The sequence below is a fragment of the Cydia fagiglandana genome, chromosome 23 (genome assembly GCF_963556715.1).
Source record: "Cydia fagiglandana chromosome 23, ilCydFagi1.1, whole genome shotgun sequence".
In the NCBI taxonomy this organism is placed as follows: domain Eukaryota; kingdom Metazoa; phylum Arthropoda; class Insecta; order Lepidoptera; family Tortricidae; genus Cydia; species Cydia fagiglandana.
The window spans coordinates 1,798,132-1,809,590 of NC_085954.1; the positions used below are offsets into that span (position 1 = coordinate 1,798,132).

At 37.5% G+C, this 11,459-nt stretch overlaps 1 protein-coding gene across 1 annotated transcript; it reads right to left on the minus strand.

Annotated features, from left to right (window-relative positions):
• Positions 1-1,323: 1,323 nt before the first annotated feature.
• LOC134675834 (uncharacterized) lies at positions 1,324-4,388 on the minus strand. Its single transcript, XM_063534128.1, has 3 exons — positions 4,270-4,388; positions 2,543-2,752; positions 1,324-1,734 (listed from the first exon to the last, which is right to left on the minus strand). Exons 1-3 carry the CDS (start codon positions 4,300-4,302, stop codon positions 1,411-1,413), a joined length of 567 nt encoding a protein of 188 aa, XP_063390198.1. The 5' UTR covers positions 4,303-4,388; the 3' UTR covers positions 1,324-1,410.
• Between the last annotated feature and the right edge of the window lie 7,071 nt (positions 4,389-11,459).

The window sequence follows — 11,459 nt, forward strand, 5'->3', positions numbered from 1 at the left end:
GTACGAAATGGGTCGGAATTTAAATTCCTTGACTGTACACAGTACATCACTAGTAATGAGCAAAATCAGTTCCATAAAAGGTCTTAAGCTACATTTACTGTCATATAAACATAGGACGTTTCTACCTGTTTCACGTCAGAATAGGTTTTCATTTAGCAACGATGCCTTTGCCTCGGTTTGTTAGTATTAAAATTGAGGAATGAAGGTTTTGGCTTTCGAAATGCAATATTATAGGAGTACAGTTGAGTAGAGAATAATGTGCCTTAAGAGGGGGGGAGGGAGGGGGGCGTGATCATCCATACAAAAAGAGAAAACGTTTTTCCACGAAATATTCTGCATGATTTTTATGTTATTGACACTGAAAAACTAGGTTTTAGGCTTTCCGTTTATAAAAAATTGACATACAAAATATTTTTTTTATAGCGAAACATATTAAACCTAGAATATAGACAAAGTCGCGGGCAGAGGCTACTACTAAAATAAAAAAAAAACATTCTAAAGGCTGCTTGAAAGTGATGAATTTATTAAATAATTAAATGCTTTGATTAAACTATGAAATAATTTCTCAGTCCAGTCCAGTTTTCTAAACGTCATTTGTGAATCATGCGTCCACCGTAAGAGTATTGTTGTTTTTTATAACAGGAGGCAAATGGGCAGACAAATCTCCTGATGGTAAGCAATTACCGTTGCCCATGGACATCCGCAACATTAGATGGGTTGTACATAGATGGGTAAATGGGATTGGTTTTCTTTTTTTGAAAGTTCTTTAAAACAACGGTAATAGGTTGCTGACTCGATCGGTAAAGCTACAGTACAGCCTGGCAAAAAAGAGTAGAAATTAAAAAGTGGCAACACTGTAGTGTCGTCCCGTTCCCTTGTGTATATTGATTTGAAAGGGACGACACTACAGGGGCCAAATTCGACACGTACAACTGTCAGATTTCACATCCACGTCAAATCAACAGTTGATTTTATCGCATACTGAGTGTTGATTCCATCAACGGTGGATAATATCATTTGGTACAACCAAAACTCCACTCTAAACTAAGGGTGGTTCGGTTTGGTTTGCTTGTCATCCTAACTGTGGATTGTTAATGTCAAATGTTGACATTGTACGTATTCGAGAACTTATGATTTTTCCCACATCAACGGGAGATCAACACGATACGTCAAACGTCGCTTGTCGAATAGGGGTCCAGTGCTGCCACTTTTTGATTTCTACTCTTTTTTGCCAGGCTGTACAGTACAGTTAATAACATATACTAATCTATGTAGTACAGTATACTATTTTAGTCCAAGAATTCAAGAATAGATGGCGCTTCAACCTTTAAATAATACGCTCAGAATTTGCGTTCGGATTGCAGTTACAGAATGTCATATCGTTTAATTTGAAATTCAGAAATAACCGAATTAACATCTGGGACATTTTGTAGGTTCTTCACTATCCGGGGGCGGTCCTTTGGTGCTGGCATCCCCGTTACACTCATCAGATTCTTCACATTTAGGTTCTTCGTCACAGTCGTATTTCTTCTCACATTTCTTGTTACACTTCTTCTTTTTAGGTTTAGGAAGCTCTTCGCACTCGTCTTTGCATTCGTCTCGGGCGCCACAGCGGAGGCTGTTCCGAAGGCTTAGGAGGGATTTGTAGACTGGGTGTCGTTTTTGAGGTTTTCGGGCGGACGTGAAACGGGGGCGGGAGCGGTACACGGTGGGGTTTTGGCGAGCTTTTGAGAGCTGTGGAGAAATAATTATGGTTAAAGAAACAATTAGATAGAATGAAGGCACCATAAAGTCGCACCAATGAAAGTCTGCAGCGGATTTATACGTCATTATACGTCATAATTTCATAGAAGTTTGACGTTTAAAATGACACTTCCACTGCGTGGGCTATCAAAATCGCTGCAGACTTTTTACGGTCTGACTATAGTAGGTAGGTGTTATGTGTTTCATTAATAATACAATTTGCTCTTATTTTATTACCTACGCATCAGATACACTTGGATTGTAGTTGTAATTTGTTTTTAATGACTTTTTATAGGTCCCTAGGCGGCTAGAGGTTATAACTGGTCACGCCTCATTAAACCAGCACCTATTAACCCTACGTGTTACAAATAGACCGCTCTGCAGGGCATGCATGGAGGCAGAGGAGACAGCCGCCCACGTCATTCTCATTCGACCGATTCATTGGCATTCGCCCTGGGGTGGCAGAGTACCGGGCACAACACCTCGGCTCACCGGGGTCTCTCCCAGAAGTCAGCAACGTCAAGGGTCTGCTAGGTCTTCTTAGTAGAGCTGGTATGGCAAGAATAGTGCCGCCAATCCATCACGCAAAATATGCGCAATAATATGACGTCGAGTTGCGGAAACCAAGCCCGCGAGAACCTATATCTATACCTATAGACCGACCGCTTAAATGTGTACTCGCCTGCGGGGTACGGGGCCGTACGCCTGCCGCCCGCACCTTCCCCGCCGCCCTTAGTCGTCCCACCCCGTCGCCCCCGTACCGCGCAGGCGAGGACGCATTTAAGCGGTCGGTTTGTACCTGTGTCAAAATAGTCATGAGTGAGATCCCATTTTCTTCAGCAGTTTGTCTGAACGGCGTTTCCACTGGGGCCTCTACACTGGATGAAGACTCTTCCAGCGCTTGGCTGTTGATAACCAGGATCAGGGGGCTTCGGCTCTTGGAACTCTTGGCTTGGTCGAGGAGACGAGAGATGACGGAGTTAATTGAGGTTTCGGAGGTGGCGAGACCCTGGAATTTAATTTCTTTAAAAGAATTTCATTAGGGTAGTATGGGTTATGATTTTAACATGATTTGTTTAACCAAAGCTTAATTTTTTATGCCTCAGGCAACTATACAGGCTAACTAACTATACTTACCTACTCTAACTGCTGGTACTAATTCCACGCGGATGAAAAGTTAGTACCTTTATAAAAAAACAAACTATTTCTCATAGAAATAGAGGTTTTTATGACAAAATAAAGTGATTGACAAAATAAAATATCGACATGTCTGTTATCGATGTTACCTTAAAGGATAGCTACCGCGAAATACACAAGCAGACATAGAATTTTTTGTGGCAAAAACGAGTGTTTGAGAAAATGAAACATCGATTAAATCTGTTATCGATAAGTAAGTCATAGGTAGATTCATATTTAACATATGTAGGTGACTTCTACTTACAGTAGGTAAAGTTACCAAGAAATTTCAATAATGCAAATTAATTACAAAGCGGTACACATAATTTCCTTATTACACATATTTGGTACTTACTTAAAAATTAAAACGTAAACTATAGTATACAGCGCCAAAAGAATAAAAAACTAAGTGGGACGTGTGTTATTAGCCTATGTGTGTACATAGGCTAATAAAAAAAATAACGTTAAGGTAACATCGATAACAGACATGTAAAAGATAAGATAAGATAAAAGATATTTATTCGTGACGTTCATAAAACATGTACTAACATGTACAGACAACAACAGCAAGGAAATAAGACATCAATAAGTGTGCATCACGAAATGGACCCAACTCAGCATAATGCTAGCTATAAAGCCAGCGCTGGTCTTCCGTAGGGCCCATTCGGTCGATCATGTCAGAGGTCGATCATTCATGTCGATTTTTTATTTTGTCAATCACTTTATTTTGCCACTAAAACTTCTGTCTGTACACAACATGTTCGATATCTTCTTCTCTTTTGATGTCTATCCATAATACACCATTATTTTATGTCTGCTCATAATACACCATTATATTCTACCAGATTTTACAATCTAAAACCGTCACTTGTTTTCTTTAGCCAGACAGGTTTACTTCAAGACGGCAATGTATGGGCCCCTCGGGCGCTGTGAGGGTACAGTTTCAGTATGTTACAGTGTTAAATTATAAAATACTGAAAAATCTAAGCTTCGTGGGAATTTTCAGGGTTTTCAGGTTGGCTCTTGGGGAATGAATAGGAGATTGGTAGGAGCTAAAGTGGGTTGAAACCGATTTTTACGGCTGAGAAAGTTTTATTCGAATAGGTTTATATTCTTAGAAACTTTAGCAGGTTGAATAAACCGGTCAGGTGCGAGTCGGACTCGCGCACGAAGAGTTCCGTACCTTGAAGAATTTATTTTACTCTGTTTTTAGTATTTATTGTTATAGCGGCAACAGAAAACATCATCTAACCAACATAATATAAGCAACAAATGAGTGAGATTATTTATGTTAAAGACTTACAATAAATAAATAACTAAATTAACACAAAAAATGACAAAGAAACTTACAATAAATAAAATTATACACGCAGCCTTCAACATCTTGGTGTCAACTATGTGTAATCGTTTGACTACCTATAGTCGAAACCACTGCTCGAATGAAAATAATTATATTTGCACTAAATCTGATTATGTAGAATTAATTAATACTTTGTTTTGTTTTGGTTTGCGTTTTTAATTTTAGATTTCATTGGTATTTCTGTAATTTCCGTTTTAGTTTAGGTACCTGTTTTTATTTCAAATTGATTTTGGTATAAGTTTAAAACTAGAATTAAGTGCATTTATAAATGCGTAGGGGAGACCGAGGTGAGTTGTGACAGAGGAGAGTTGGAACATCGTCGATTTTTTGGAATCTATTAACTAGAAACTAGGTCCCAATAGCGCGCGTTTGTTAGTTCAAGTTACGAGCTAACAAACGTACACTGTTGCGACCTAGTTTCTAGTTAATAGATTTCAAAAAATCGACGATGTTCCAACTATCCTCTGTTACAACTCACCTAGGTCTCCCCTACTTATATAATATTATAGATGCGAAATGCTTTTCACACTTGAACCGCTGAAACGATTTAGGGATCAGAACCGGTTTTTTTTTGCAAATCTTCGAAACGGTCAATTTTCCCTCAAAATCCATACAAATTTCATACATGTGTCGAATTATTTTATAACCGAAATGTAGGTCTTAGTTGTTGTGTTTTTAGGTAACTACTTCGTATTATTAAATTGCCCAATTAGAAAAAAGATAATTAACAGAGAACTAAAAATACCGATTTCTTTCCCATAGAAAAAATACCGGCATCCGATGCCTACTTAGATAACTTTTCTTATGAAGATAGTTTAAAACCCGAAAATGGACATTAGTATACAATATGTCATCATCATTGGCCTTTACGTCTATTGCAGACGATTTATGGTGTAACATACGTTACACCGCCTGGGACGGAATAAAGGAAACGCAGGGATGCCCAGCATTACCCTCTCGGCTTCATTGTCTTATGCCACAGGAAAGGCGAGCCAATACGTGTGGAGACAGGTCAGCTGCAGGAATCTGCCGCATATTTCAGGTTGGACCCTACTCGCGCCTTACGGAAACTCCATTCCGGGTTTTATTTTGGAGTATCCTTCTCCTAGATGGATTGCAAAACAATGCTAAGAGGACCATCTCCCCTGTGACGAAATAGCTTCTTACTTCGTTTGTGGACTTAGTCGCCTCGTACGACACCCTATCCTATGTGAAGGTTGGCGCTATTCTAAAGCCGGCCACCACACGGCACTATGTATGGTGTATACATAGTATGGTTTTTAGGGTTCCGTACCTCAAAAGGAAAAAACGGAACCCTTATAGGATCACTCGTGCGTCTGTCTGTCCGTCCGTCTGTCACAGCTAATTTGCTCCGAAACTACTGGGCCAATTAAGCTGAAATTTGGTACAGATATGTAAGTCTGTGACCCAAAGACGGATATGTAACGTCAACAAATGAATTTTAAACATAAGGGCGACTTTTGGGGGTAAAAGATAATATTTAAAAACAAAGTTTTGCAAACTATATCGTGTTACATATCAAATGAAAGAGCTCATTGTGGAAATTTCAAATATATATTTTTTATTAATTTACGATATAAAGTTTAGAAGTTATTCAAGAAAATAGACAAAAAATGACCATTCCCCCCCTCTATTTCCGAAACTACAGGGTCTAAAATTCTGAAAAAAATACACAAAATAGTCCTTTACCTAAAGATGACAGGAAAACCTATGAGAAATCTACAGTCAAGCGTGAGTCGGATTTAAGAACAAAAATGCTTTTTTGGTTTTTTAGGGACACAGCCGCAATGGTTTAAGTGAAACGGGATGTAGACAGCTATTGCGAAGGCCCTAGGCCGATATCCGCATAAGGCCGAAGGCCCGAAGCGTCCCGAAGAGGCGTGCCTTTAGCTTCAAGCGTGAGTCGGAATGACGACAAAAAATGCGATTAGGCTCTATCTGGCACACAGCCGGCGCATTGGTACTTGTAGTACTGATTGATTAGGTTACTATTGTTACGTGTTTTAAAAAGCACTATACAGGGTGGCCAAAAAATTAACTATGTGTATTCCCGTTGCCAACGTGCAACCCCGAAATTGCGAGGAAAAATTTGGCTGTTTCATACATTTTGGCTGGTCCATTTTCTATGGGAGGATACATTTTTTTTATCGCGATTTCGGGGTTGGTCCCATAATAAAAGTTGTAAAGCTCAGTATAATCCGAAAACCTCCCCGGCTACGGGAATGCACTTATTTTTTGGCCACCCTGTAGGTATTATCTCTCTTCGGCCTTCGCTTTTAAAACACTTGCGGAAGTTGTAGGAAGCGCGAACCCGTCGGATGCTCCGAGCTATCAGCCCTACGCGGAGCTCGGTCTTCAGTCTTCGCATTTGGACACTTATACTACTGTTCGGTATTTAATCTTCCTATCTACCTAAGAAGCTACTTTGCATAGTTGCAGAGATATAAGCCATCACGCCAGAAAACTTCATGTTACATCTGGTTTGTGACTGACCCATTCGGATTTTTCGTTTCACTCACGTCACGTTTCATGTACTTACAAAATTTTTTTGAAAATTGTGTGATGTACGGAACCCTTGAACCGCGAGTCCGAACTCGCACTTGACCAGTTTTTTTAAATATGTATACAGGCATCAAACTATATTCTAAGGAAAAAGTTTATAAAAACAAAATTTATATAAAAACGTAATATAATTGATATTTTGTAGATATAAATATTACATATTTATAACAGTTTAATCCTCAAAATAATAAACGTTCATAACGGAAATCGCTCGCCAATTTGGAATTCAGAACAAACAATGGCATTTACATTAAACTGTTTAATCCTCATTTTTGCATTGAGACCCGCTGGCGCGACGCAAATCATGTCACACGGCGGCTTGCCGTGAAGAGACTGTTTTAAGCTGATTAATGTAAAATTAGCACTTGTTACGGTGGTTCGCTTTCCGTATAAAAAACAATTGCGTTATATTAAGTAATTACACACCATTACTACATAAATATGTGCGCATCTGTCTACTTGCATATGTTTAACCATTTTAACTTAACAATTTTAACACATACCTAGATATCAGTGAATGGGTCCAAATGATGTAAAAATAATAAAACCATATACATTCATTTTTTTGATAATTTTATACGTGTTTATTTTGAGTTATAGTCGTGTGTCGATAGATGGCAGTAAATTTACAGTGACTACAACATATACTATGACAGGACCCCTCTATGCCTACTATCTATTCTTTTTGATTCAGATATAGCCAGATATTCTTTCTCAAAAAGCCAGATTACGAACCGCCATAGATTTCTCGGGTCCTTCGAAAGGGCAAGATGTAGGTACGATAAGATTTTACCTTGTGTTACTGTTTGTTGCAAACGTGTGAGTCGAGTTCAAAAGAAAACCATTGAAACTTTAAAATAATATTCAAATTAGATATTTAACTTATTTATAAATAAATTTTTAGCATATATTAAGGTAGATACAAATTACAACTATAACACAAGTAAAAACTAAAACTATAAATTAAAGAGCTATTCAAATTATAAAAAGTATTTTTTTTTATTTTGTCTACCAGAAGGCCGATTTTTGAATTTCGAGCGCTCGATGTCGTCACTCAAAAGTCTGTAGAAAACGGCGAATTATTGTGAAATGCGAGCAATAGATAATGGAAATTTTGTATTTAGTAGAATTAAAATACCTCAGCATGGCTCGGAACCGGTTTTATTGTAAAACCCGAAATAGCCCAATATTTTCAATTATTTTATGCTCTTTACGTAGGACTGAATCATGTATTTAGGTAACAACTTCGTATTATTAGATTGTCCCATTAAAAATAAAATAATAAACCAAAGAACGAAAAACGACGTAATAAACCGGTATTTTTTGTATGTAGAAAAAACCGGTTCCGAGCCTTGATTCCTAATACTACTGGAGATATTGGGCCAAATTCGACATGTACAACTGTCAGATTTCGCATCCATGTCAAATCAACAGTTGATTTTATTGCATACTGAGTGTTGATTCCATCAACGGTGGATAATATCATTTGGTACAACCAAAACTCAACTCTACACTAAGGGTGGTTCGGCTTGGTTTGCTTGTCACCCTAACTGTGGATTGTTAATGTCAAATTTTGACATTGTACGTATTCGAGAACTTATGATTTTTCCCACATCAACGGGAGATCAACACGATACGTCAAACGTCGCTTGTCGAATAGGGGTCATTATATTGTAGGGAAAATCACGAAATCGAGCGCTCGAAATTCAAATATCGGCCATTGATACTTCTGTCAAACAGATCTGAAGGAAACTTCTGTGTATACGTATATTATATATTATATATTCATAAAAGCTTGAACATATTATTTACTTTACACTGGTTTATAGCTAAGCAGAAAATCTAAAGAGTTATCCGTGCGAGCAGCTTTTGATTCGACGATTTCGGGTCCCGATAAGGCCCGGTCCTTGGAGGTCCCTGAGCCTGTTAGTTGAAATAACTTTGAAATTTAATAATCGTGGGGCCCATTTATGTTACTATTCGGGACAGTTTACTTTTCTGTATTTTTGTTTATAGGTATAATATATGAATACTAGCGGCTCGCCCCGCCTTCGCACGGATTACACAAAACCTTAACATATTATAAATCAAAACCCTCAAGAATCACTCTATTGATAAGTGAAAACCGCATGAAAATCTATTCAGTAGTTTTTGAATTTTTGTGTTTGTTTTTTTGGAGTAAAAGGGAAAGATCCCCGCAATTTGCGAATTTCGGCTTTTCCGATAGCCCTCCTGTACGTAGTACTATTTTACTATTATGTTATTACATGGTGCAGGTGCTTTTTTTAAGCCTACTCTATTCTAAGGGCCCGATTCGGATTATGAAATAGAAATCTATTAGATATCACCAAGATACGATAACGATATGTTTAAGATCTAACTTGTCAAATTTGACATTTGCGCGATTCTGGAGATACTCTTGAACGATTTCCACATTATATGACTTAGAGATCCAATTCACATCTAATAGATATCTTACTCTATCTAACGTAAAAGTGACATTGGTTGCCCGAATTGCGCTGCAAAAGAGAACTAGTTGATATCTAAACTATAACGTATCCAGAATGGATCTAGTACGTGTCGTCTCTTGTGAATGTCTTGAAGTTCGAATACAGCAGTAAGAAGATACTTTCCTGTTTTAAACTTTGAATTTGTCCCTTTCTTTCCCATTTGGATTAGACACCCTGTATAGTCTCATGTTGTTTAGATAGCGTTATATTACCGCAACATGCATTTATGCAAACATTTTACTGGTGGGCAAAGATTTTATAATACTAAGGCAGATACACCACTCTCTTAATAATATAAGGTTTTATCAGTTTTTATCAGTACCAGTTTTATTTCTTGCTATTAAGTAACCCTTAAGCCTAACCACACGTGACATTAATCGTTGATTTTAAAAATCAATAAATTCATTAACGAAATCAAATTATGAGGTAAATAGCTCACCCTGTCCGACCTCTTTACTTTTACTTTAATTTTGAGTTTACTTTTTTGTACATAGTGTTCGTTTGTCTATCATGTTTGTTTTAATTTACTCTCAATTGCTCAAAGGTTGACTGGAAGAGATCCCTTATAGGGATAAGTTCGCCTTTGTACATTATATATATTTTTGTTCCATTGTAATTCAACCTGTCTTATGTACAATAAAGTGTTTACATACATACATATACATACATACGTACGTACCTCTGTTAATAAACCATCAAATTACATCAATACTTACACTGTATTGTAGGTAAGTACATATTGTATTCTAGGGTTAGTGGGCCTTTTGAGTGCCACGTCGACCATGTGTTGATCTAAATACAGTGTATGTTAACATTTTCCATACAAATGTGCGTGAAAATACGTTACAAACGGTCCAAAATTTTCATGTCATTTTTGTAAATTATTTCTATTCAAAATTAATAGAATTTTGAATAGAAATAACTCAACACTTTCTACATATATTTTCACAAAATATTTTTTTTGCTGAAATGACCGTACGCGTGATGCGTGATCCTGACAGTGACGTCAAAAATGCAATCATTCTCTTTAGATCCAGTCGATAGATCCAAAATGGATCTAGTGGGAAAAGTTTTTCTTCTTAGATCCAAAATGTATGTTGACATTTAGAAACTGGATCTATAGGGAAAATATAAATTTCAACAGAGGGGATATTCCGGAACAACAGAGGGGACGAGGAAGACCAAAATCCACATGGTGGACCAATATTAGAGCCGATAAAGCACCTGAACGTAGCAGAAGAGACAACCCAAAATCGACTAGGTACTCTGGTGTAAAATGACAAAGACCCAACCCCAAGGAAAAACCTGTACCCGTAAACCTTAGGTGGGATAAGGGAAGAAGGAAGAAGTGATCTCGACAGTGGTGTATCTGCTGTTACCAAAGTAATCCGTTGCGTACGTCGCTATAAAGGCTTTTGTAGCATATTATAGACACCCTAGGGAGCCACACTGGCAGTTTAATATGGTTAACGTAAGTTGTTTAAAAAGTTATAACGGGTTATTGCACTCATAAAAAAGATAGCTAAGTATAGCGATTAAATATTATTAAAACGGGCCACTCACGTATTTTTAAGTCGAAGTTTGCTTGGCATTTATTACTCTACCCTCCTAAGATCCACTGCCGTATTCGAACTTCAAGATATTCACAAGAGACGACACGTACTAGATCTATTCTAGATACGTTATAGTTTAGATGTCAACTAGTTCTCTTTTGCAGCGCAATTCGGGCAACCAGTGTCACTTTTACGTTAGATAGAGTAAGATAATCTATTAGATGTGAATTGGATCTCTAAGTCATATCCTGTGGAAATCGTTCAAATCGCGCAAATGTCAAATTTGACAGGTTAGATCTTCAACATATCGTTACCGTATCTTGGTGTTGTCTAAAAGATATCTAATAGATCTTTATTTCAAAATCCGAATCGGGCCCACAAAGTCATTTTTGCATTTTCGAATTAGGAACCTTCCTTTGTTCTATTGTAGTTCAAAATTCGATTTTAATTTGTTCTTTTTAAAGGAACTCAGGACTTAAGAGGCAATTTAATCAGCTTTCGGTTTGTCTAAGTAGTCATGTCGGTAAGACGCAA

Excerpts from the sequence above, each read along its gene's own strand:
- LOC134675834 (XM_063534128.1), bottom strand. The coding sequence starts at position 4,302 with ATGTTGAAGGCTGCGTGTATAATTTTATTTATT. Across the intron at positions 2,753-4,269 it reads CGTGTATAATTTTATTTATT|GGTCTCGCCACCTCCGAAAC; the intron begins GTAAGTTTCTTT and ends ATTAAATTCCAG. Across the intron at positions 1,735-2,542 it reads TCATGACTATTTTGACACAG|CTCTCAAAAGCTCGCCAAAA; the intron begins GTACAAACCGAC and ends ATTTCTCCACAG.